The sequence below is a fragment of the Dromiciops gliroides genome, chromosome 4 (assembly GCF_019393635.1).
Source record: "Dromiciops gliroides isolate mDroGli1 chromosome 4, mDroGli1.pri, whole genome shotgun sequence".
NCBI lineage: Eukaryota > Metazoa > Chordata > Mammalia > Microbiotheria > Microbiotheriidae > Dromiciops > Dromiciops gliroides.
Window position 1 is genome coordinate 195,861,724 of NC_057864.1, and position 27,841 is coordinate 195,889,564.

The following is a 27,841-nucleotide window of genomic DNA, read 5'->3' on the forward strand; positions in this document are numbered from 1 at the left end:
TCTATCCAATCCCAATCCAATCTGAAAGCTTTATTGACTCCCTTGGGAATCTAAAGGTGGACTCCCCAGAGCCCAGTGTCCATACCTGCTGGAGAACCTCAGGACTGAGCCAAGGCAGGACCTTGATGCTGTACTTGGGGAAGTCATGGACAACACGCTGCCGCTGACCATGGCTGATCATGCTGAGGCTGCTGCGAAGGCCTGAGAGGTAGACCTTCCCATCGGCTGAGATCAGGATGTGGCTGGCTTTAACACTCCTACAGGAGGTGTCATGTGGTCACATGGACAGTGGAATTCCAAAGACACTTTCCATACAAACCCATTAGCCTGGATGTTTAAGCAAATTAACACCCTCCCACAAGCAAGAAGGAAGGCAGACAACCCCACACATTAGGCCTCAGAGATAGCAACAGCAGCAGTGCACACACAAATCCTAGGATCCATTTACCAGGAAATGTAACAGACAGTAGGGAGCCCAGCCAAATGATCACCATAAATAATGCACAGAACTAAGCTGTCTGAAAAATGGAAAGTCTATTTCTTTTGTCAACTTAAAGTCACAATCCCTTAGACCTGAAGGTTAGCATTCCTTTACAGATGGGAAAACTAGATTATATAAAGGGACAGTAATTTGCCTCCTTACACCTACTGACTTTTATATATAAATTTTCAGATGATATGAAGCTGGGAGGCATGATCAGATGGAAGAAATGAGATTCAAAAATATGCTGACAGTCCAGAACACCAGGCTCAGGTAATAATATGAAACTTAACAGGAATAAAGTATATTTGAACTCAACAAATATACTTCACCAGATCCCATCTCTCATAACTACCTGTGACTTTGCTTAAGTCATTTAACCATCAGGAGCCTCTCCATTTATAAAATGAAATCAAGCAAAAAGTCCTCTAAGGTTCCTTTTATTTATTTATTTATTTATTTATTTATTTATTTATTTATTTATTTTAGTGAGGCGATTGGGGTTAAATGACTTGCCCAAGGTCACACAGCTAGTAAGTGTTAAGTGTCTGAAGCTGGATTTGAACTCAGGTACTCCTGACTCCAGGGCTGGTGCTCTATCCACTGCGCCACCTAGCTGCCCCCTCTAAGGTTCCTTTTATTTATTTATTTATTTTAGTGAGGCGATTGGGGTTAAGTGACTTGCCCAAGGTCACACAGCTAGTAAGTGTTAAGTGTCTGAAGCTGGATTTGAACTCAGGTACTCCTGACTCCAGGGCTGGTGCTCTATCCACTGTGCCACCTAGCTGCCCCCTCTAAGGTTCCTTTTAGCTCATCATTTCAAGTACAAGACCAGGGACTGACCAGGGCTGGCCAGACAGTAATTTTTCTGAGAAAGAACTGGGTATTTGAGTGGCCTGCATGTTCAATACAATAGCCAAGAAAGTGAATGCGACCTTGGGCTACATTAAGAAAAGCATCATGAGGGGCAGCTAGGTGGCGCAGTGGATAGAGCACCAGCCTTGGAGTCAGGAGGACCTGAGTTCAAATCCAGATTCAGGCACTTGACACGTACTAGCTGTGTGACCCTGGGCAAGTCACTTAACCCCAATTTCCTCACCAAAAAAAACCCAACAAAAAAAAACCCCAAAAAACCAAGCATCGTGCCCAGAATGAAGGTGTTTGGTTCTACTGTATTCCATCTAGTCATACCACATTCGAAATACTGTGTTTGGTTCTGAAGGCCGCATTTTAGCAAAGACACGAATGCGCTGGAGAGTGTCCAGAGGGAAAATGGGTGGGGGAAGGGTCTTAAGTTCTTGCCATGTAAGGACTGGCTGAAGAAACCATATCTCAGAAAAAAAAAAAAAAAAGACTTAGAGGACCATAGCAGTTGTCATTAAGTGCATGGAGGTGGTCATATGGAAGGAGGATTATATTTTTTCTGCTTGGCCCAAGAGAGCAGAACTTACTGGATGTTATCGAAAGGCAAATGTAGGCTTGATCTAAGGGGTTTCCTATCAGAGGCGAGGTCAGAAGCTAGGTATTCAGGAGTTCTGATTCCTAGTCCCACTGACTCTAGTTTCCAGCTAATCCCCAGACCTCATGGTCTTTATCCTAGGAGGAGAGATGTTCTTATTGAAGTGGAAAGCTCCCTGGGCCTAGCTCTCTCTGTACCTGTGTACATAGCCCATATGATGGATGTAGTCTAGTGCCTTCAGCACCCCTTGCAAGATGTATGCAATTGCCAGCTCATTCATGCCATCCATGAACTGTGTACAGATGAGATCCTTTGCAGAACCTGAAGAAAGAAACATATGTAGGAAATGAGTAACAGGTAAATGAGTGAATGCTGATTTACAAAAAAAGGGATTCTTTTTTTTTTTTTTTTTGGTGAGGCAATTGGGGTTAAGTGACTTTCCCAGGGTCACACAGCCTAGTAAGTGTCAAGTGTTTGAGGCTGGATTTGAACTCAGGTCCTCCTGAATCCAGGGCCAGTCCTCTATCCACTGTGCCACCCAACTGCCCCAAACAAAAGGATTTTTAAGCATTACCAGCAACCATAGTGCCATATAAGAGATTTCTTCTCACTGACCATATGCCATGAAGGAAGTGACAACCCACAGCTCATTGTCAGCAATGAAGGTGGCTCGATATGGCACGATGTTGGGGTGGTTGAAGAGCTTAGAGACATGAAGTTCTCCCTGAAAAGAATGGTAGAGTTAGAATCAGGGCCAAGAAAAACCAAGAAAGTAGTTGTCAACATAAGAGAAGGTCTTGCTGGGCACTGGTTCTAAAAGGAGCTTGGAAAGTGCCCCATAAAACATAAGGGGATCCCTGCTCCAGTGCTACAGGTGACTCCCTCCACATTTTAGAAATCCAACACAACCTTATTTTAGTCCTAGATAGATAGATAAAAGTATCAAGTGATTCAAAAGTCTGTCCAAGTGTGACTCAGCGGGTAAAAATGGAGGGGCCCCAGAATACTATCCTCCAGTCTACTAACAAAAAAGGAAATTGTTTCAACAGAGGAAAGAGTTTCTGCAAATGAACCACCTTTTTAGTTTGGAAGCTTAAAGTCTGGAGCAGCCTCACAATTATTTTACCCAAGGTCCAATGCAGCCATGATGGCAAGCTCCAATTTGTAACTCCAAATAGTGGGGCACAGAAACCTGCTTAGAGCAGGGGTTCTTAACCTGGGGTTCACAAACCCCCTAAAATGTCTGCTGATAGATTTCAGGGGTCCCAAGAACTTGGATGAGAAAAAAAATTGAACCATTATTTGAACCAAAAAAAATTGAACCATTATTTTTACTAACCTTTGGTTTCCTTTGTAATATGCATTTTATTTTTTACATTTAAAAGCATTATTCTAAGGAGTCCGTGGTACAAGAAATGTGAAGAGCCCCTGCACTAAAGTAAGAAAATATATGCACTTTCCTGTTAAAATAGGTTAAGGAGATGGAAGCATGGTAAGGAGGAATTAAAGGAGGAGAAACTGAGATTGGACATCAGAAAAAAAATTTCCTCAGCAAACTGTGAGGTCCCCTCCTAAAAGGCATGTGAGTCTTATCACTGTGAAATTCAAAATCAGACCAAAATAAGCGCTAGGAAGACTCCAGGGATCAGACTGTCCTGGTCGATGAAACAAGGGCCAGCAGAAACCAGAGTCTGTGCCTGCTGTGCTAGACAAAAACCACTAGTCATCTAGAACACATGAAGTTTAGCTCCAAAGAACCTGCTTCTGCTTCCTCTTCTAAGATCCAATTGGCGATAAGTTAGTCATGGAGAGAGCTACCAAAGGCCCCCTCTGGTGGATGCTAACTTAGACAGAATACAGGAAGGGATGAATTGAATTTTCAATTCCAAAATCAATTTATTTAATCCAGATTGTTTCCACTACTATCCACTACAACAGTGGGGGTCAAACAGAAACTGGGGCCATTAAGCCATACATTAATATCCCTACAGAATGCATAAGGATTTAATTTTTTGTTTTTTTTTTAGTGAGGCAATTGGGGTTAAATGACTTGCCCAGGGTCACACAGCTAGTAAGTGTTAAGTGTCTGAGGCTGGATTTGAACTCAGGTACTCCTGACTCCAGGGCCGGTGCTCTATCCACTGCGCCACCGAGCTGCCCCAGGATTTAGTTTTGAGATGAAATATTATCTGTGTTTTATTTTATTTTTTCTTATTTTGTTAAATATTTTCCCATTACATTTTATTCTGGTTTGGGCCACACTTCAGAGTGTTGTGGGTCACATTTTTGAAGCCTCTGCATCACAACAAAGCAACTGAACAGAAGGGAAGCTCATTCAGCTGGTTTCATGCTAATTTGCTATATACCACTTTCCCTCTCAGGGTCTTTATCAGGTTAATGAGACGGTAAACACTTGCTTAAATCATTTGGCTAACTTGTTATAACTAGGAAAGAACATGTCCACCACCAAAATAAAACAGACCTATATTTAGGACAAAAGGAACTCCCTCCCCTCTTGACTTTCCGTAGTCTTCAGACCTGGTAGAGTGCAGACATCATAGAAGATGCCTAGGGAATCTTAGCTGCACAAAGTCAACAGCAGTCGGGAAGCTTTCCCAGGACACAAAATGTCTCAGACTGACCAATGATGGCTACTGTAGCCACCTAACAGTCTAGAGCTTTTCCAAGCTGCATTAATTTCTTGTCACTCCTTCTTAGAGGACTGGGACTAAGAGTATTTTCTTAAAATATTCTGACCTTAAGGAACATCTCCTTAAGCAGGATTCTATTACCTAATTTCCCCCTCTTAGAATCTCTGGTTACTTTTAAGATTCAGCTCTAGAATCACCTGCATGACACCTGTCTCTGATTGTCAAAGCTGGCTAACCTTCTTACCCTCCCTCACCTCATATTATGCATTTTGGGAGTACGTAGCTATATTTCTATATTTTCACTAATAGAAAGTAAGTTCCTTGAAAGCAAGAACTGTTTTACTTCTGTCTTCCTATGCCTAGTGTCTAATCAAGTGCCTGACACATAATAGGTATCTAATAAATGCTTGCTTGATTACCTGTAGGAATGTCACCATCTCATTGGTACAGGCCTCTAGGTTAATCCTCCGTATTGTGACATGCTCTCCTGTTGGTTTGTACCTGGCTAAGTTCACTGTCATCAACTCCTCAAACCCTTTGCCTACAGGAAAAGCATAAATCCCATGAATAGAATAAAGAGTAACAAAAGTTTTCATCATTTTAATGGAAAGACAAAAGCATCCAAGACACCAGAAAATATGCTCCATGTAGGGTTAGAGGACAAGATAGAAACTTCATTTTCCTAAAGGTCTCATGAAACATATAAAATAGTTCGAAGGGGGAGGCCATAGGAATATCTGGATATATATTGGTATATAATTTCTTTTTTGGGGGGGGGTCAATGGGGGTTAAGTGACTTGCCCAGGGTCACACAGCTACTAAGTGTCAAGTGTCTGAGGCCGGATTTGTACTCCTGAATCCTGAGCTGGTGCTTTATCCACTGCACTACCTAGCTGCCCCCTATATTGGTATATAATTTCAATGCACACTCATTAAACATTAGATTAGCTTTAAATAACCAACTCTGTACCATGGACTTTGATAGCGGGCCAACTGTCCCTGGAGCATACTCCAACTGCAGATGCTAAAACAGGTATGGCAGTTGCTTGAAACATGACACCAGAAAAAGGGAGATGCCTCTGGACTCTAAGCCCCATTACCTATGATTGTGAGCAGTTCATAACACCTGCCCTCAGGCAGAAAACTGCTCATGGTGTCCTGTTTAGGGGAAGATGCTATCGACTCCGAGCTCGATTCATTGGTCTAGAGAGGAAAGAGAAAAAAAAGTCAGAACAGAGAATAGGGAAAGATTTCTAGTGGGGATGTGGTAATTAAAACCAATTATGAGAAAGTGGTACAAAAGCCAATGTGGTAAACCTGACATGAAGATGAAGGAAGAATGCTCTGCTGCTGGGGTCATATGAAGGGAAAGAGCAACTTCTGACTTGATAATATATAAAGACCAGCTTAACATATTAACTGGCACTGATCTCAGAGCAAATGACTCAGAGATAGTTATTCCTCACTCTGACCCAAAGAGTGACTGATGAGTGACAAGGACTGGTTCCATTTGATATTTAATTTGGTTTATTTGACCTTTGAAAGAGATCATCAGCCCTTCATGACTGAAAATCCTCTCTCTAGGAGGGGTCTCCCAAGAAGGGCACATTTATATGGGAAGCTGAGACATCTATAGGGAATCCCTCTTCCATTTGGACTTATTTATAGTATGCATAATGGCAAGCCTATGTCTTTCTTTTTTAAGCCATAATTGATATGAATAATCAGGTAGTCAAATAAAGTTACCTCAGCTGTTGTATCTTTCAAGGAATCATATAAGATTTTAACATATGCATGGAAGACACTTTGTTGAAGAGAGTCGTTTAGATAATATTCTGTTCTACCAAATTAAATGCTTTTTTAAATAAAAAAAAACCCATAAGCACAGTGGAATCCTGTATTCTCTGAACTTTTCAATTGTTTGATAAAAATGTAGTCTGCTATTGAATATTACCTGAGAAAAACTGTCAGTCTGATAATGAAACATACTTTCTTCCTCATGGCAGAGATGTAGGCAACTACTGAGGCAAAATATTGTATACAATGTAAAAAATAAATGACATTTTGCTTAATTTGACACAAGAGAGGGTTTGATCTAGAAGAGAATATGTAGAATGATTATGATGTAAAGACAAAAGGCATCAATAAAAAGTATTACCTTAACTAAAGATGCCCTTGATATGTGTGTAGCTTCTTCTCATAAAGGTCTTGAAAATTTGCATATGGGTTAGTAATTATTGATATTTTTCTTAATTATCTTTTTTAGGTAGTGTAACAGTGAGTTAAAAAAATTTAGTATCCTTCCCTCTTTCATATATCTTGGCAATCAGTCTCTCAACATCCTCAAAATGTTGCTGCCTCCAAGATGGACCTTCTCTGTGTATACCATCAGGTCTAGTAGAGCAACTCTTCCTGTTTTTGTTTTCCTTAGTGTCATATGCAGTAAGGAAGACTGTCACGTAACACACTGGGGATTGTGATGTCAGAATTCAAATGTGGTAGCTTCACTGCCATTAATGGAGAAAATAGGATGGTATAGAAATCTTGACAGATCTTTTCCACCTTTTTTTCTATGTAGTACTCCTTCCAATGCTCTTGGGATGATCTGGCTTAATTGGGTCTCTCATTAAGTTACACTTAACAACAGTACTATTACCACTTCATCACCAAAAGGTATTGAAGGTAATGAAGCTCTTAGCCACAACAACTCACAAAATAATTTACTAGGGTGTGGAGGGGTTGTGCTATAGGTTGGCAGAAATAATAATCCATATCGATAAAACAACATCTTTTGAAGTATTATTACTTTACATTTATATAGAACCTTACACTCTAGAACCATTTTTATATTTCATTTAATCCTCAGGACAACAAAGTAGAAAAGGGTAACTAGGGTAACTATTATTACCCCTATTTAACAACCCAGACATTGAAACTCAAGAAGGTTAAATGTCTTCCCTAAATTCACACAGCTAATGACAAAGCCAAGACTAAAACTTGAGTCTTCTAATTCCTAGCCCAGTACCACATCATACTGCATGGGGTCCATGATATCTAGAGAGTATTATTTTTTTTCTCTTTGGTAGTATTTTATTTTCCAATTACATGTGGGTTGTTTTCAACATTCACTTTTTTTTTTTTAAGGCAATGGGGGTTAAGTGACTTGCCCAGGGTCACACAGCTAGTAAGTGTCAAGTGTCTGAGGCCGGATTTGAACTCAGGTACTCCTGAATCCAGGGCCGGTGCTTTAACCACTGCGCCATCTAGCTGCCCCAACATTCACTTTTGTAATGTTTTGAGTTCCAAATTTTTCTCCCTCCCAGGAATATTATTTTCTAAACACTTATGAGCATTATTAAAGGGAAAAGAAACCAAGTCTAAACCACATATATTCATCCCTCATAATATGCAACCAGAGGAAATCTGGCAATGAAGATAGAAGAAGAGAGGTTCAACTATTAGCTCAATTGTTTCTTCATTATCCAGGTGCTGATTAGGCATCCTGAAGCTCCATTTCTTCCTGTGTTGCCTGCTATGTGACCGTTTCCTTGCACAACATTCAAGCAATGGTTATGTAGCATAAGGCAGATAGTATTGTCTGAAGCAGGAAGCTGAAACCAATAGTTAATGTCAGGTTTGACTTGATACTTATCTGTGCTCTGCCTCTATAGTAAGAATAAACATTTAGAATACTTAGTGGTGACTGTAACTTTCACAAGGGTTTCTTGTGAAATACTGCAGATGCTAGATACTAGTTACACTAAAAGTTCCATGAGGATGGGAAAGGAGAAGGGTGGAGACATAAAATCGAGGAATAAGAATCGGTCTGGGATTGCCAAGCTCAGACCCAGTTCTATGAAAGGCTAAATCTCTGCTTTGTTTAGTTTTTACATACCACCTCTGTAACAAGTTCAGATTTCTTTTAAAAGGGAAGCAGAGGGGCGGCTAGGTGGTGCAGTGGATAAAGCACTGGCCCTGGATTCAGAAGTACCTGAGTTCAAATCCGGCCTCAGACACTTGACACTTACCAGCTGTGTGACCCTGGGCAAGTCACTTAATCCCCATTGCCCTACAAAACAAACAAACAAAAAAGGGAAGCAGAAATAAGGCTTCTCTAATAAGCCAATTTGATTTTAAAGGATCCCATCATTTCAACCGCAAATCATGCTTCCTCTCCTGGTCAGTCAAGGATCTTCATTCCTTCTCAGGCAAGATAAAGTAGGTTTGGCTGAGATCACTAAGTGCTCCCATGATTTTGTCAACATCTGGAAACTCACTTAAGCAAGCTTTGACCTATGGTACTTAAATATATTTTGCCCTACTAAGTGTCTGAGGCAAGATTGAAAATTCAGGTCTTTCTGACTCTATGTCCAATGTACCCTCTCCTAGATACTGATCCATACGTCAGAATATGACCTGAAGTATAAGACCATCCAATTCCAGTGAGTTACAATACAGTAACAGCCCCTAACATAAGGCTTTTGGAGGTCTTCTCTCACTTCTTACTTCCAAACTTCACACCATTTCTCTAACCAGGCAAGACAGGGGTAGGGCACAGCTGACTGATCCTGCCTGGAATTTCATATATATTTTAAATATCCTATCATCTTCAAGAAAATGAAGCATGCTGTCTTTGAGTATCTAAATCCTCTACCTTCAGTGGCCTTTCACTGCAAAAAGCATCACATGTAAACTCTTTTCATTCTTCTAGCTTCTGTCCCTATGTATCTGAATACCTGTACTTCCTATAAATGAGAAGGGCTTTCCAAATGTTTTTTTGAAATTCTGCTCTATCTTAAAAGTCCATCTCAGGGTGCCATCTCCTCTAGAAAACCTTCTTAGCTCCCCCACAAGCTAGAAATGTATCCTGTTGTCTTCAGTTTCTCATTGCTACTTTGTTCTAACTTTACTATGCATATGATTATATTCTAACTTGTGTTATAGTAATTTTATGTTGTATCTGGGCCCCAACATATCTTTGCTAGATTGGAGAGTTCCAGAGGGTAGGGAGTATCTTTTTTTCCATCTTTGTGCCTCTAATGCCTTGCATAGTGTCTTGTTAAACTGAATTAAAAAAAAAAATTAAAGGTTTAATTTAATGAGGTAATTTATATTCTGAGATAGGAAAATGAGGTAAGAGGACAGCTCTAATTATATGCCATAGTCATCTCCTCTCCCACTGCACCTCAATCTCACTGGGTGCGGGATGACTAATATTTCACACAATAAAAGAAGAGCCTAAAATAAAGATGGCAACCTTGTGGAACTCCTCAAGATCAGAATGTCCCTTTCCATTTAATACAAGTCTTTGCTGGTTATCAGAAAAAAAAAAATGTCTTGGATGACCCCAAAGCAAAAAGAGTGTGTGTGTGTGTGTGTGGGGGGGGTTAACCACACTTAAAGGTTCCAGGGTCTATGATTCTAAGTGGTTTGGCTACATTGGGTACTAGGATTCCGCCAGGCACTTGTGGCCTAAGCACTGCCCCCTTAACTCTGCAACAATTAATGAGCCACCAACCATACTGATCTACTCATCAGTAGGTTTTTATTAATTAAAATTAAAGGTCTGTCCTCTGAAGACAAATATCTTAGTCTATCACTTAAAGAAAAACAAAAAGTATAACAAGGAGACAGAAACTTTTAGCAAGGGGAAAACACTGGCAATGAAGCAAAATTCAACAATAATCTGAAAAGACTAAAGTGTTTCAGATTTAGCTAAGAACAATAACTCAAATGGAAAAAGTTAAACCACTTTTGTTAAACATAGCACAGCTTTTCCAGTGCTACTTTTCCAGCACAATGTATAACCACAACCTACTCTCGATATCTTAAAGATTTTTGTTTGTCTTTCCCACTAGAAAAGCATTTTAACTCTTCTGTGGCAGAAAAAAATGCTACAGCTATATAGAAGAAACACACAAAAGGTAGAGCTTTGTTTTAAAGATTTTAAAATAAAATAGACCCCACCAGACCACAAAAATGAACATGTTACATACTAACAACATAGCCTTCCATAGGGTTTCACACAGGATAAAATTTGGTGTAAAAGCAACTTTTAAAACTAGAAAAAAAACTTCATGGAATTAGCATTATGTTCTGGAATAAATATCTCATTAATCAAAGAGGAAACAAGTCAGATCTTTGGATTAAGAAATATTCAGGTCTTGAAGAGAAGTGCTTCTGTACTAAATGACTTAAGTATAGGGCAATACATGCTTGTTGAACTAAAATGAAACCTTTTCTCAAAGAAAAAACTTTTAAGGATGTTTCCTTTGCCCACTTATGATGTCTGGCAAAAGGCACAAAATTTTCCATCACTTTGAGGTTAAGCTACTAATTCTCTCTAAGAAGTTGTTCTTATCCTTTCTTTAGGCACCAAGACAGCTCTGTACAAATTTGTGCACATTAAGTGTTATTTACTCAGAATGAACCAGAGGAAGGAATAAGCAGAGCTTTGTGGCATAGTGTACAGATCTTTAGTATCTTGCAAATTTTTCAAATAATAAAACTAATTTCCCACTGCAGGGTCTTTTTTAATATGGGTGACTTGTGCCAAGTCTTACTTTTTGTAATCTCTAGAAAAGTCTCTTTATTGCCTCAAAACTTCACAGAAACAGAATGAGGGCAACAGTATCAATACTTTAAGAACCTAAAGGGCAGATATGTAACCAAATTTTAGGGTGCCAAATGTCACTTTCCTTTCCTTCTCTGCAGTGGGATGAGACCTTACTCACCACAAGGAAAAATGCAAAGTTTTACTAAATATCTAAGAATCTATTAATTTTAAATCATAGGTCATAGTTTCAAAATTACACACCAAAAGTCTCCTTTCCAGGGTGAAACCTGAATCCACACAAATAAGGCTAAGTACATGTAAAGACAGATGATAGATAAACAGTAAGAAAAAAAAAAGAGTAAACAAATGAAACACGCAAACTTCCACAGAGAATCATTTCCATGCAATGCAATAGCACTACACCCTACAGAAAAAAAATCACTTACTTTTCTCCGAGAGTCACCCGGAGGCTGCTCTGGAGTAGAGAAATTAATTGTTGGCTTTTTTGTTTTTTGGCAAGAGATATGCACATTCAGAAGAATAATTACTGAACTTAAGATTGCATTTATTAATAGAAACTACTTAAATGTCATTACAACAAAATGCTACATGTACATATACACACAGAGAAAACAGAAATGGGTTTATCTGTGAATCTATTGCTTTTGAAAACTTGGACCATCCACTTTATGTTTTCTTATTTGCTGCAGTCTTGTTTATCCCTGGCACAAAACAGTTCCTTCCAGTGGCTGGCCCATGGTGAACAAGCACACGGTGAACAACAATTCATTTTCACATACACAGAGAAGTTTAGTCAATCCCTCTTAATCCCAGGAACCAACTCCCTGGGTTAATAAAAATATAAGCATGCTTCAACATAGTACTGGGCACCGACTGGAATATTGATTCCCCAAAATGAGAGACCATTAAGAAAGAACTCCATGGCTAAATTGTTCCTTTTTCTGCAAGAGTAGCAAAATAATTTTGCTTTGTATTCACCTGCATTTTCCAGATAACCAACTTTCTTATGAGCTGGGGATAATAATACTGTTATTAGTAATCTTTATTTTTTGTTCAGACCTGTGATTTCAATTAATGTGTGAAGAACTCCTAGTATGTAATCTCCCTCCACTGAAGGAAATCAGCAACTTGTCAATTGCTCCAGTTTTTAGAGAGGTGTCTAAGACACTGAGAAATTAAGTGATTTCCTATGGTCACACAGACAGTATTTGCCAGAGGCAAGACCTGAATCCACATTTTTTTTTTTTTTTTTGCAGGGCAATGAGGGTTAAGTGACTTGTCCAGGGTCACACAGCTAGTAAGTATCAAGTGTCTGAGGCCAGATTTGAACTCGGGTCCTCCTGACTCCAGGGCCAGTGCTCTATTCACTGCACCACCTAGCTGCCCCTTCACATCTTTTTTAATTCTAAGGCTGGTCCTCTATCCACAACATTCTTGTTATTAGCAGAATGGCAATATTAATATAATTATAATTCTAGCTAAAACCTAAAACAAAGGTCAAGTTTATGAAAATAAACAAACCAAGGACTTTTCTTCATTCAGTAGCCACAGGGTGAAACCAACAGACTAAGGAGTAAAGAAAGTAGATTTGTTGTTGTAACGTCCTTCATAATTTCCCTAAGGTGCTATGCAGATGATGCTCAAAGTCTGGCAACCATCATTGACCGCTCTAACTAAAGTTATTGAGCAGGTTAACAAATTGTGAGAGAAATCTATTCAGAATCTGCTACAGCAATTTTCAGGGTGGAAGAAATCCAAACAATTTATTAATGAAATAACTAGGGTGTAACTAAAAACCAAAACCCCTACAAATGACTTAAGCCAGAGTTTATCCCCCCTCCCAATATAGGCTGATCTGAATCTCCATGAATATGAATTCTTATGGAGCTTGACATATTTTTAATAGATTTGTTACAAAATAATTTCCTTCAGGAATCTCCAAGAACATGCCATTATCACAGGATCAATGTTATAAGTTATTTTAGCTTTATTACTGATTTGACTGAAATATCAAGGTATAGTTGGGCACAGAGAGTGAGGTCCAGAACCTAAAAATGGCCTTCTTAATTATAGCCACTTTAGTTTTCATCTTGTTGTACCCAAAAAAGAACATAATCTAGATTAAGGGTCCTTAATGTTTTTCGGGTCATGGACCACTTTTGACAGTCTGATAAAGCCTATGGAACCCTTCTCAGAATAACATTTTTATGTAATTGAAAGAAATGCTAAATTTCTGTTAGAGGTTTATGAAAATAAAGATGTAATGTTCCCCCCTGAGTTTATGGAGCCCCTGAAATCTATCCATAGATACCTAGGGAATCTGTAGGTCCCAGCTGAAGAACCTTTATTCTAGATAATGGTTATCACATATTAGTAAACTTTATTCACAACACTATTGCAATAAAAGTACTAATAATTATAATATAATTAATAATATAATATAATTATTATAATAATTATTATTATTTTCAAAAACTTAAGGACATCTTAATTAATTGACCAATTAAGTTAATATGGTAACCTGGTCCTCTAAATTTATGATCTGTAAGTACCAGGTGCTTCTTGGTGCTAAAAGACACCAAGAACAGGGCAACTCTTAAGGATTTAGAAAAAGAACAAAATCTTTTGAGATATGAATAAACTATAGGGAAACAAAAGTATGTAAAACAACTTTGCCCCCTTAATTCAAGATTAAGTTGGAAAAGAGACTTGGTAAATAGTTCTCACTTTGTGTAAGTGAATCACTTAGCATACTTCTATGTAAAGTGATTTTTATATGCTATGTATTTGCCCTGAATGGGGGAGGGAGGAAGACAGACAGGGAAGGGGTTGCTTGCACATGGTTCAAAGACACATGGGAGTCAGGGACAGAGAAGCAAGAGTAGGAGGAGAGACATTCAGGGGTTGGGGCCAGCCAGGTGAGGGCCTGGCTGGAATGAGAGGAAGAACATGTGGGAAGTGGGGAGAGAGGAGACTGTTGGGGACCAGACACAGACAGGAGAGTTGGGGGCAAGGCACAGTCACATGGTACCTAGTGGGCAGGTGGGTGGACTGGGACAAAGGTTTCCCCTCTCAGGAGGTCTCAATCCAAGCCCCCAATCCCAAAGCACTGGCAGCTGTTTCCCTGTGATTCCATTCTTTTGCTTTCACTTGGAAGGTTTAAAATTCTTTTTAGGTTTTTTTTGTTTTTTGTTTTTGTTTTTTCTGGAGGAGGTGGGGGTGATATGGGAGGGAGCCAAGGGGCAAGAGTGGAGAGAGAGAGAGAGAGAGAGAGAGAGAGAGAGAGAGAGAGAGAAGGAGAACCTGGGGTTTTTTAGGAAAATGGATACCTTTTAGAATTTTTTATGTAGGGGCAACTAGGTGGCACAGTGGATAGAGCTCTGGCCCTGGAGTCAGGAGGACCTGAGTTCAAATCCGGTCTCAGACACTTAACACTTACTTACTAGCTGTGTAACCCTGGGCAAGTCACAACCCCAATTGCCTCACCACCACCCCCTCCGCCCCCCCCCCCCCTCCAGCCAAAAAGAATTCTTTATGTAGAGTTGAATTTATGTAATGTGAATAAATGTAAAATGAGAACTGTCTGTATAGCTGTCAGATGGAATACCTAAGGCGGTCAATCCTCACCAAACTCAGTGAGGAGACCCTAACTTTGTCCCCCTAAAATCAACATCAAAAGAGATTTTACAAGTGAAGTTTATTGGATGATTCTACTGAGATATTTTTGTAGTCTTAGCAGTTTGTATTATAAATCTAAAGACAAACTGGGGGTACGGGGTGATTGGGAGTGTTAACTGGCTTGGTTAGTGAGTTTGGGAGTTTCAAATGATTGTTATCCTTTTTGGATAATAACAGTATTTTCAAGGAATAGGGAGTTAAACATTTCATTTTTGTTTCCTTGATAATATTTCAGCTACACAAATATCAATAGAATCACGCTTTAATTTTTAAAAGATAATCAAGTGGGTCCAGTATATATTCTAGGCTCTTTATGGAATTTCCTTAAGTTTTTTCATGTCTGTAAACATCACAAACTTGAGAATCGAAGGCTTCTGAGAAAAGCCAAATAAAATATTATAATCAATGATTGTGGTTTTCTCCATGGAATTGTCAATTACTGCAAATTTATTCAAGACAGAAGTAATGAGAATTTCCCTGAAAAAATGACCAAATGCTATGTAGTACTTACCTCCAAATAGTTCCAAATCTCTTAAGCCCTCAACAATGAACTTTTCCGAGACCCACCGCTAAAGAAGAAAACCCCAAAGAGAATTAGTATTTCTTTAATCCACAATCCACAGTATAGCCAGCAGAAAGACAAATAAAATGACAATACCAGAAATGACCTAGTTCAGCTAAGACTCCTTTCTTTTAAAAAGTTCTCAAAAAGGTGCTTTAGCTCTTGAAGGTCACTAAGAGCAGCAGTCTGCTCAATTACTTTAATTTCATCTTTAGAGTGGGCCAATTTGATGAAGAGTTCTAAACTGAAACATATGGTACTAGTCTATAGTATCAAGGTTTTTTAGTCTTTTCTAGATTCAAAACTAACCCTCAGGCTCTCTATTATCCATTCTATTACAGATGCTCAGTGCCAACTCAAAGGATGTTTTTGGAATATGCATGAGCTGTTACCTTCTTCACAAGCCTATAGCAATATTGTAACATGAAGCAAGTCAAGTGACACAGTCTTATCTCTGCTAGAGTTCTAAAAACATTGTAAGCAGATCTTTCATACTGAGTTTCAGCATATGGAGTAAACGTGATGAATAAAAGTGTAGTCTACTTTATCAGCCTACTTAAAAATGGGACCAAATTCTTAGCCTACTCACCACCTGCTTAATTTTACTTGAATTTGGCTGGGTTGAAATAGGAAAAGCACTCAGATTTAAATGGAATGGAGTCAAGATAAAATGTCACCCATGAACTAATATCAAAAGTTTGGCTAAGGGACATACTTTCCATCAAGCTCTGTATTGAGAAGAAAGAGAAACCTAGATTTAACTAAACATTTTCAGAAAAATAAAGAAAAAATCAGATTATGTAAGGTTCAGAAATAAATGATATACAGTATGATAATATATACTATTGGCCAAAAGATATACAGATTAAAATATTTTATATGTCATTGTACCTAAAAATTTATCTTAAAAATTATATTCATTACATCTTAAAATATTATTTATTTAGTAATTTCTGGACAGCAAGATTTACTTCTAATTTCTTATAATGACTGCATAGTTACAGAATTATAAAAATAAAGGCTCTATAATGTGCAACCTCCCTCTATTACTTGGCAATTAGGTAATTCTCAGTTTGTAAATGGGTGATAATTTTACAAAACTGCAGTGTTTTCTCAAGAAGTCATGGTAAACATCTGTTCTGGTAGCTAAAACCTAATAAGTTTCAAATCTTTAAGAAATTTTCAACTTGTGTTATGACATAGGTATTCTTGGGGTGTTTTTTTTGCGGGGCAGTGGGGGTTAAGTGACTTGCCCAGGGTCACATAGCTAGCAAGTGTCAAGTGTCTGAGGCCGGATTTGAACTCAGGTACTCCTGAATCCAGGGCCGGCACTTTATCCACTGCGCCACCTAGCTGCCCCCGACATAGGTATTCTTAACATTAATACAATGATCTAGAAAAAAGTTCTAGTAATTTAGTTTTGTTTTGATTTTTAAAAACATAGAAATTTAGTGGGAGGAAAAAACCATGAAGGAGATGAGGATGTTATTAGCAAGTACACACACATAAAAGGACAAATATTCATTTCACTGAATATAGCTGACATCAGTGAGATAGAACTGCTTCCTTGCTTTGCTTAAGATGGGTCCAAAAGCTATTATCTCATGAAGTAAACATTGTACCTACTGGACTCGCCACTCTTCACTTAAAGATTCTAAAAATGGGGGGCAGCTAGATGGCGCAGTGGATAGAGCACCGGCCCTGGAGTCAGGAGTACCTGAGTTCAAATCCGGCCTTAGACACTTAACACTTACTAGCTGTGTGGCCCTGGGCAAGTCACTTAACCCCAATTGCCTCACTAAAAAAAAAAAAAAGATTCTAAAAATGCAATTCTAAGTATTATATGCATAACTAGCTACAACTTCATGTATTTTGTTTTTCTTAAAACAAAAATATTGCTTTTCGGAAAAAGAAAAAATGTTGAGTAAAGTCAAAAGGCTAGAAACACTCACCCTAATTCGCTCTGGTTTACTTACAAGAAAAGACATGGAATCCTAGTGTGTAGGCAGGCCTACTTCAATTTCAAGAATATTAAAAAAAAACCAAATAGACCTAAAAACAAAAAAGGAAACAGGTTGCGTTAGTTAAATGTCTTTTAAAAAAAATACACGTTAACAAGCATTTGTAAAGGATCTTGTTCTTTGGACCACTGTACTAGGCCATGGGAGAGAGATAAATTGCTAGAATCTAAAATTATAGCTGCTAACTACCATCCATGCAGAGGAACTGCTGGTGACAGTAAAACAAGATGTATTGTGGTCAAGAAAATGAGTTCTGTGTGAAGTACTGGAAAAGCTGTATATAAAGAGAAGTTTGCAACTGTATAATTTCCTCAAGTGCATGAGAATCTCTAACATATTACTCAGTCATCTAAAAATATCCCCAATTGAATCAAGCAACTGACCAACCATTCAATCAACAAGCATGTATTAAAATTATGTGCTGGCCACTGGGAACAGTCAGAAATGAAACAATTTCTAGATCACTGTTTCTTTTGTTGTTGTTGTTTTCTTTTTGTGCGGGGCAATGGGGGTTAAGTGACTTGCCCAGGGTCACACAGCTACTAAGTGTCAAGTGTCTGAGGCAAGATTTGAACTCAGGTCCTCCTGAATCCAGGGCCGGTGCTTTATCCACTGCACCACCTAGCTGCCCCCTATAGATCCCTGTTTCTTGAAGAGTATCTTGAAGATATGGTGTATGCAAACAGCTTGTTAATGTAATTTTTCTTCTATGGAGTTGTCTCTAGGTGAGTCTCATTCCTCTATTATCATTCTGATTGTTGTTCACCTCTCTTTTTACCTAGTTTTTGCTTTGAATAAGCTACACAGCCCGTGTATGAATCTATTTCAAAAATGGCTAAATTAAAATTTCTTCTAAAAAAAAATCACAACTTTTACTATTATTGTCTTGGTGGAAGAAAGTAGAAATAAACTCTAACATGATGCCCCTCCCTTTTTAGCTAGAGAAGATATTTTCTACTGAGAAAAAACTCATAGGAATTGTCGTCTGCACTTTGTAAAGAAGTGGGCATTCCATATAAAGGCCAAGATAAAGTTTCTGTAAGAAGAAGAAGAAGAAAAAAAAAAGGTGGGGGGCAGCTAGGTGGCACAGTGGATAGAGCACTGGCCCTAGATTCAGGAGAACCTGAGTTCAAATTTGGCCTCAGACACTTGATACTTACTAGCTGTGTGACCCTGGGCAAGTCACTTAACCTTCATTGCCCCCCCCCCCAAAAGATGGGGAAGAGGAAAGTAGAAAGGCAGGATGACCTGGGACACATACAATGCCATATAAATTATTAATCCAAGAAAAGAAATAATCCATCTAGATTCTACAATATAAAGAAAAGAGATTTTTGATGCAAAGAAAGGTAGGTGTTTTATCTAAGTATAGCTAGAAAAAAGAATGGGAAAAGCTTAACATTTATGCCCTGGAAAAATAATGCTAATAACTTGTCAAAAAAAAAAAAGGAAAAAATTAATCTGAAAAGAGTGCACTTGGAAATAATCATTATAGTTTTGCAAACTTTTACCAGAACTACCAAATCTATCTATCTATATATCTAATCTAATCTATCTATTTATAGATAATCAAGGGTTCCGGAGAGAAAAGTAAAGCACTTCCATAAGCTTTCTACTTCTATAATGATTCCTCACATGACAAACCTATTAACAAACTTCTAACAACTTATTTTTAAAAATTTAAAATAAAAAGATGACTCTCAGAAGAATACAGCAAAAAAATCCTTTCATGCTTTGCCCTGCTCTTTTCTGGGAAAAGAAGCAGGACGCAATTTGCAATTGCTCTGTATATAAATGGATGAAAAGTGGTACTTAAAGAATGTTGTCATCAACTTAGAGAGATATAAAAAGGAGTACTTTAAAATGAACCCCATATCAACATAACCATTTTGACCAGGGTGAGGGAATAGAGAATATATTCACTTGAAATGACAGTCAATCAAAGGGTGAGATTACAAGAAACAGGGAGAGAAGACTCTATACATACTGAACTGCACAAAATATTCCTTTTGATACACCTAAGTACCAATATGCAGTATAGTACTGTATGCAATTTGGAGTTAAATGATGCAGAAGACATGAAGAACTTTACAATTATTTCAGAAAATAGTTAAAGTGAGTTATTAACCTGTAAAAGGAGCTTCATGAGGAAATGTTAAAGAATTTGTAAATGTATAAGATTGCATGCAGAATCTCCTGTTTCATTGACAATAGCTAAAAATAACAAAGTAGATTGACATTGTTTAGGGAATGCCTAAACAAAAAGAATTATGTGAATGTAATGGAACATTATTGCCCTCTAAGAAATAATGAATATGAATACATGGAAGATATAGATGAACTTATCCAAAATGAAGGAGAACCAGGAAAAGAACATACACAATGATTACAACACTGTAAATGGAAAGAATAAAAACAAAAATTTAAATTGAATGTTGTAGAATTATGGCCCTGAACAAAAGTAAATGAGAATGTCACTCCCTCTTTTTTGCAGAGGCAAGTAACAATGTTGAAAATACATAACATGTACTACTGGATTTTGCTAATCTTTTTTCTTTTCTTTCTCTTTTATTCTTTGTTATAAGGGATGGTTCTCTGGATGGGAAGTGGAAACAGATGTATTGAGGAGTTAAGATAATGGAAAGAACCCCGAGAGATATCATAAAAAAAATATGAGAATATATATATGAAGAAAAACTACAGCCACTTGAATTCAAGTCTGATTTAAGGAAATAATTCTTGACAGTGAAGTTTGTTAAATACTAGATTATTTTCCCCCAAAAAAGTTATGTTGGCATCTGCATAGATTTATTTTAAAGGGGGAAAAAGATGATATTCACCTGTTTGAGTTGGTTTAAAGTAGTTCTCACTAAAGATTGGTAATTCCGGTACTAGATAACCTCTAAAATTCCTCATAGGTACAGATAGACTCTCATTCAATCAAATTTCATGGGACATTATCTACATCATCCTCAATCTACAAACTCCTCAATTTGGAAGCTACAAAATGGGTATTTAATACACTCTGTGGTTTGCTGGGCTGGTAGAGAAAACAAATACCTAGTTAATGAGTGTTTACAAATTATAGTAAATTTTCAGGGAAGCTATAAGTGTAAGAAATATAAGATTGTTATTAAGATTATTTTACATGCATTGACCCTGTTTATTCTAAATGGGGAGAACTGGGATATGAGGTACTAGTGATATGTTTTCTTTTCTTATTTTTGAGTGCACATCTTTATAGAATTAGATTTCTGAATTAAAGGTTAGTGAATCTCATGGTAGCCATGCACAATTTAGTCTTGGGAGACAGGTTACAGGGTCAAAATAACTATAGAAGGGATTCTTAACCTAGATCCATGGATAGTGGATAGATTTCAGGGACCCATGAACTTAGATGGGAAAAAAATCACATCTTTATTTTTACTAATCTTAGGTTTCCTCTGCAACACGATGCTATTTTATGTTCATAAAAATATTATCCTGAGAAAGGGCTCATAGGTTTCACCAGACTGTCAAAAGGGTCCATCAAACAAAAAGAGGTTAAGAATCCCTGAACTACAGTAAGGCTAGATGATTAAATTGCTCACAAGCGAGGCTGTCAGTGTTTGGATACAGGTTTTCAATTTGCCAACCTGGGTTTCTGATAAATAAGATTTTTCTTCCCTACAATTCCTTTAGTCTTTGCTGCAGGGCTAACTCAAAACCCAGTCTCTAAGGATTTTCCTTGTTCCCCACATTGGCTCCTCCATTTTGTATCTCTGATAAATCTTTAAACTCTCACATCCTCTCCCTAAACAACTTAATCATGTTGCATATTCCTCTACTCTATTGCTTTACAACTAACACTTTATTAGGGAAACAAGATTAAATTTGAGGTTCCCAGTATGTCACAGGGGTTTTCTTCTCTACTTTCTTTAGTTTTTGTCCCTGCTCCAGGGCTAGAGTGGTCACATTTATGACCAGCCAACTGAGAGGCCAGGGTGATGGAAGGGGAGAGGTGTGGTGGGAGAAGAAAAGAGGAGTTAGCCCTTATTTGGTCTCTGCAGCTTCCTGAGCTCAGTCTTGGGCCTTCCAGGAGTCTCAGGGATGGGTAAGTAACTACCCGTACAACTCTTCTTGGTCCAGGATGTTCAACCAGCTTTACCTTGGCTGGAAGACAACGTTTCTCAGGCTCATGTTTTGTTTTGTTTTTTAGTGAGGCAATTGGGGTTAAGTGACTTGCCCAGGGTCACACAGCTAGTAAGTGTTAAATGTCCAAGGCCGGATTTGAACTCAGGTACTCCTGACTTCAGGGCCGGTGCTCTATCCACTGTGCCACCTAGCTGCCCCCAGGCTCATGTTTTGGGCTTCAAACTGCAGACATACTTCTAAGCATAAGATTGATTTTGTTTTTGTTTTTTTTTGGTGAGGCAATTGGGGTTAAGTGATTTGCCCAGGGTCACACAGCTAGTAAGTGTCAAGAGTCTGAGGTTTTAATTTGAACTCAGGTCCTTCTGACTCCAGGGCCAGTGCTCTATTCATTGCACCACCTAGCTGCCCCCATACAATCGATTTTGTAACACATAATTTAGAAAGCAATTCACTGCACTTTACAGTTCAAAATAATGTGTTAGGAGTCTGTCTCAAACTATTAGTCAGTGGCCTGTGCATGTAGACCTTCAGTTCCAGAAGTATTCTACAAAATAATAAATTCCAATAGTTTAAAAAACATGTCAAAATTAACTGAGAATAACACCATATTCAAGCATAACTGCTATACAAAAATGCTTAACTAAAAAGAAAACATACTTCTTAGAGCAAATATGACCGAACTATGAAAAGATCCATTCACACAGGATTTTTAATGTAATGGTTTGTCTGCATACGTATTAGCAAAGCACTATTATTTGAGGCATAGAAATTGGTCTCTCAAATATCTGAACTTCTTAATCCAATAGTCTTTTTTCAAGCTTGACCTTTTGGAAGTTTTTTCCTAGATATTCCTATCTTTTGGCTTCTCTGATAATGCTCTCTCCTGGTGGTACTTCTGATGTCTAATCACCCCTAAATCTCCTCTACTAGATCTTTATCAATCTCCTACTCTCTAAATATGGGTGTTGCCCAAAGGCACTTCTTGGACCCTCTTCTCTCCAGCTTTACACTCTTTCCCTTGGTAATCACTTCAACCCTCATGGGGTTCAATCATCATCTTTACTTAGATAACTTCCGAAAAGCTATTATCAAACCATAACCTTTCCCCTGCATTCTACCCGCATGCTTAGACATCTAGGACATATCACAGTGGAACACCCATGATTAGAGAGAGTTACCTGGATGAAGATCCAGCCAAAAAAAAAAAAAAAGACAAAGAAGCAGCTGTCAGATAGGTGGGAGAACCAGGAAAGAACAGCGTCCTGAAAACCTAGAGAGAAGAGAAGAGGGTGATAACAGTATCCAAGACTGCAGAGAAGGTCAAAAAGCTTGATGATTGAGAAAGGGCCATTGGATTTGGCAAGAGGTCATTGTTAACTTTGGAGAGAAGAGTTTTGGTTGAATGAAGAAGTCAGAAGTCAGATTGTAGAGAGTTAAGAAGAGAGTTAGAGGAGTGGAAGTAGAAGCACCTATTGTAGACAGCCTTTTCAAGGTGTTTAGCCACAAAAAATAAGAGAGATATGGGTCAGGAATGGATGGTAAATATCATTACAATCAGATCCAAACAATTGGTCTCTCTGGAAGAACACTTACATTTTCTAGCTTGGATTTCAATTCTTCCACTGACTGCTTGCCATGACTCTCAAATCTTTTTTTTTTTTTTAGTGAGGCAATTGGGGTTAAGCGACTTACCCAGGGTCACACAGCTAGTAAGTGTTAAGTGTCTGAGGCCGGATTTGAACTCAGGTATTCCTGACTCCAAGGCCAGTGCTCTATCCACTGCGCCACCTAGCTGCCCCTCAAATCTTTTTTAAGGTATCCTGATTTACTGATAATCTTCTCATTCCCAATGAATGATATGCTGGATATCACTGATCTCTACCAGCATAGTCTTAAGTTTACTTTCTAGAAGTTCAACACTAGTAATCAGACAGGCTGTTTCAGATTTGCTCAGTCCATGGATTGAGTTGTTTTAGTCATGTCCAACTCTTTGTGACCCTTTTTGGGTTTTTCTTGGCAAGAGCAGTGGTGGTTTGCCATTTCCTTCTTCAGTCTGTTTTACAGATGAGGAACTGAGGCAAGCAGGGTCAAGTGACTTGCCGGGGTCACACAGGTAGTAAGTGCTTAACACCAGATTTGAATTTGGGAATATGATATGCTCTATCTACTGTACCACCTAACTGCCCCCATGGATTACCACCCTTTTGCCAATAGTTGCATATAAAATTATGAGAAGTTACTTAAAGATGGTCTCTAAATTCTCTTCTAGCACCAAAACTCTATGATTCTGTGATACAAGACAATAACAGAATATACAATAACATAAATGAAGATTTCAGAGCAGTATGGGAAGGCTTAAATTGATACAAAGTGAAATAGAACTTGAAAAACAATATATACAGCTATAACAATGTAAAGAAAAATAAAATAAAAAAGGAAACAACACAGTCTAATGAAAATGAGAGTTTGGCATCAGCAAAGAGCTAAGAAATTATACCTCTCTCCCTTCACTGCAGAGATGGGAGGCTATCTGGGTGTGGAACATATACTGTCAGACATCAATGTGCTGGTTAGATTTATTGAATTATTTTTTCTTTTCCTTTTAAAATCTTTGTTACAAAGGATGCCTCACTAGGTTGGGGATGGCAAGGGAGGAGGAAGGTACATATCTGGGCATGGATCTGGTGTAAAAGCAAAAGATATCAATAAAAAGTCTTCAAAGTTTTTCAAAAGTTCTATCGTTCTATGGGAATTTGCTGAGTGGGACTATTAAAATGGACACAAAGGGCAGCTAGGTGGCGCAGTGGATAGAGCACCGGCCCTGGAGTCAGGAGGACCTGAGTTCAAATCCGACCTCAGACACAACACTTGCTAAGCTGTGTGACCCTGGGCAAGTCACTTAACCCCAATTGCCTCACAAAAAAATAAACAAATAACAAGCTAAAACAAAAAACAAAAAACCTGACACAAGCAGGTTCTAAAACATGAATAGTACTCTTTATGAATGCTGTTCCTCCAAATTTTGGGACTAGGACGGTTTCATATATTTATTCATTTCTAGCAAAAAGCAAAGATATTAAGTATAAACAGAAGGTTTTTTTAAACTACAGTTGTAAGAGGGTGTGGCATTACTTACTAGCTAATCAAGAGCCAGCATCTGTGCTAGTGCTAAGACTCAAGAGATAAAGCTGCATGCCTCCCATCATTATTAAACATTACTGAATATCTATTAATGTACTATTGAGGCTACAAAAATGAGACACAAACAATTCCAGTTCTCATGGAGTTTACAATCTGGGAAAGGATGCAAGCAAAAATTATATATAACTATATGAGGTAGCAAAAATTGCCACATGAGATTTCTAGACAATAAATGTTACATAGAGGGTTCAGAGAAGGTAAAAGACCACCGTGCGTTGTCCAGGAAGGCTTCAGGAAGGAAGCGGGACTTAAAAAATTAAGAAAGCAGACAGTAAAGGGAAGGTCATTCCAGGCAGAATAGTAATGAGAAAAGTTGTGGAGGTACATGGCACATTTATGGACTGGAGTAGTTTTGGTAGAGGGGTAAAACAGGAGATACAGTTGGAAAGACAAAGTCGAGCAAAACTGTAGAGGATCTAAATAGCAGGCTAAGAAATTTGGATTTTCTTTAAAAGAGGAGTCACCCAAGGATTTTTAAGAAAAACAGACACACACAAGTACAAAGTGAAATTTAAAGGATATATATCTGGCATAGTAGAAAAGATGGATTTAAAAGGGAAGAATCAAAAGAATATTTTAAAAGTTCAAGTGTTAAATGATGGGGGATGTGGACTAGAAAAGCGACAGTGGGAATATAAAATGTGAGTAGCACTTTGAATTAACAGGACATTGTGAATAATTGGATGTAAGATCATGGGAGAAGTCAAGATCACGAAATATTGGAAATGGAATGTATTCTAGATGTTACCTAATCCAACCTCCCACCCAACACAGAAATCCTTTATATAACGTCCTTGATAAATGACTATCTAGCTTGTTTGAACATATTCACTGACAAGGAGCTCACCACCTTGACTATCCCATTACTAAGTAACTATGATGAGTATATAAGGTTTCAGGTCTGAGTAATTTGGAGAATCGTGGTATCATTGGCATAAACAAGATAGTTCAGAAGGGTACTTGACAGCAGTATAACCAAGAAGAAATTCAGCAGATTGTGAGAGATAGGGGTGGATTTCTTGAGTTGAAAAGAGATACAGATTAGGATTCATCTGAACAGAAAGCTGAAGTCATTAGAGTGAATGAGATCGGGGCAGCTAGGTGGCGCAGTGGATAGAGCACCGGCCCTGGAGTCAGGAGGACCTGAGTTCAAATCCGACCTCAGACACTTAACACTTTACTAGCTGTGTGACCCTGGGCAAGTCACTTAACCCCAATTGCCTCACTAAAAAATAAAAACAAAAAACAAAAACAAAACAGAGTGAATGAGATCTCTAAGACAAATAATTTAGACCCACAAGGGCAGAAGGTTGACTGAGCCCTGTGATACACACGTGTTTTGGGAGAAAGTGAATACTGCAAAGGGAAGAGAAGAACCAGCCAGAGAAGTAGGAAGTAAGCCAGGTAGTAGAAAGCAAAAATGTAAAATGAGAAAAGCAAATGGGATCTAGGAAGACTGACATGCTATAGAACACTAGAGAAAGGAGAATTCTTTTATAATAAGCTTTTAGGCTTTTTTTTGGGGTCTTTCTATGTGTTAGCTTCATATAGAGAAATTCGCTTTCTAATCCTCTTCATTGTATATGGGCTACTAATGAAAGCTCGGGCACTAAGACATAACCTGCAATTACTTTGGTTAAGGGGTGTAAATAGCTCTGACTGGTTCAGCGTTGCAGCTTACTGATGATGAACTAACAGGATCCGGATTTGAGGCAGGCAAAGGGTCTAACTAAAGTGAATTACCTCTTTTTGGTTTCCTCACCACTCTCATCATTAAAAACATGAAATAGTTTATCAGATGAAAGTTCGAATCAGACAATAAGGAACTATCTTAATACCCAAAGGAGGAGGATGGATGGCTATATAAGTGTTTCTACTGCCCTGTTGGGATAGTTATATAAACTCCCATATTCTCTACCCCTTGGATGTAGTCGCAAGAATAGGAGGTTAAGTCAGGATGCTGGGTTCAATTTCTAAAGAAGCGGGAGGAAACGCCTTTGTTTTCTGTACGAGGTAAGCACTTTTATTACATCCAACGGTAACACTATGCTGGGGAGGGAAGGGGGCAGAACTGTGATGTCATCGGGGAGGGAGGGATTTCCTTTACCCACACAAGAGAGAGGCTGAGGCACAAGAGGGTAAAGTGACTCGCCCAGGATCACACAAGCAGTCTGGGTCAGAGGCAGCACGGGAACCCGGGTCTTCCGGATGCCGAGGCCGCCTCTTCACCGTGTTTGGGGGGTACACAATAGGACATTCGTCGGAGAGAAGGGGGTCGCCTTGTTTGGGTCCCCCCGGCTTCGGGCGCGCCCCCTTCGCGAGTCCCGCAGCGGCAGCCGCGTCCCGTCCTATCCCCGGAGGCTCCGGGGGTCCTGTGTCCCCCGGGTGCCTCTTCTCGTCCCCCGGGACCTGGCTACGCGGGCGGCGGCCTAGTTGCTTCCTCCCCGCAGGCCGCGGCCCTCGGAGATGGGAGCCCCGGGGGCAAAGGGGAGGCACCGGCCGAGGTCGGGCAGACACGGCTGCTGAGGAGGCCCGGGCGGAGGCGGCGTCGGAGGCAACACGAGGCTGAGCTCCGGGGCCCCCCTCGGCCCCCGGGCAGCCCCGTCCGGCCGGTACCTGGTCCTGAAGTCCGCAGTCAGTCAGTCCCGCTCGGGTCTTCGCTTCAGCCGTAGCAGCTTGGCCGGTTGCTGGGAGGAGGAGGGTGGGGGTTGGGCGGGAGACGTAACGTGATATGCGCAGTAGAGGCGACGCGGCTTGGGGGCGGGGCAGGAACGCGGCGCGACGCGCAGCCGCCTGACCTGAGCGGGGACCGTTCTTGGCTTGTTCACTCTCTCCCGCACCTGAACTAGAGCGAGGCTGGCGACCTAGATTGCGCATGCGTGTCTTATCCACCTCCTAAATCAGAGAAAACGCTTAATTTCTATACTTTGAACTCTAAGATCCCATTGAGGGTTTATAGTCGTTGGGGTCGGGTGGGGGGCGGGGTAATGAAGGTTAAGTGACTTGCCCAGGGTCACGCAGTGTCGTGTCTGAGGTCGGATTTGAATTCAGGTCCTCCTAAATCCAGGGTGGGTGCT

The 27,841-nt window shown here is 39.2% G+C and overlaps 1 protein-coding gene across 6 annotated transcripts in view; it reads right to left on the bottom strand.

Moving 5' to 3' along the window:
- Positions 1-27,490, bottom strand: part of STRADA (STE20 related adaptor alpha) — a 30,806-nt gene extending 3,316 nt beyond the window's left edge. Inside the window, exons 1-10 of one of the 6 annotated variants that reach the window (XM_044003998.1) lie at positions 27,381-27,486; positions 22,742-22,833; positions 17,361-17,460; positions 15,358-15,415; positions 11,594-11,622; positions 5,692-5,794; positions 5,011-5,132; positions 2,556-2,664; positions 2,138-2,261; positions 86-257 (exon numbers count right to left, since the gene is read on the bottom strand). In XM_044003998.1, coding sequence (XP_043859933.1) covers positions 86-257; positions 2,138-2,261; positions 2,556-2,664; positions 5,011-5,132; positions 5,692-5,794; positions 11,594-11,622; positions 15,358-15,415; positions 17,361-17,396 — 753 coding nt within the window. In that variant the 5' untranslated portion in view covers positions 17,397-17,460; positions 22,742-22,833; positions 27,381-27,486. Of the gene's footprint in view, positions 1-85; positions 258-2,137; positions 2,262-2,555; positions 2,665-5,010; positions 5,133-5,691; positions 5,795-11,593; positions 11,623-15,357; positions 15,416-17,360; positions 17,462-22,741; positions 22,834-27,380 lie in introns of those variants that run through there. The other 5 variants (XM_044003999.1, XM_044003997.1, XM_044004000.1 and 2 more) reach the window with 5 other exon arrangements.
- Between the last annotated feature and the right edge of the window lie 351 nt (positions 27,491-27,841).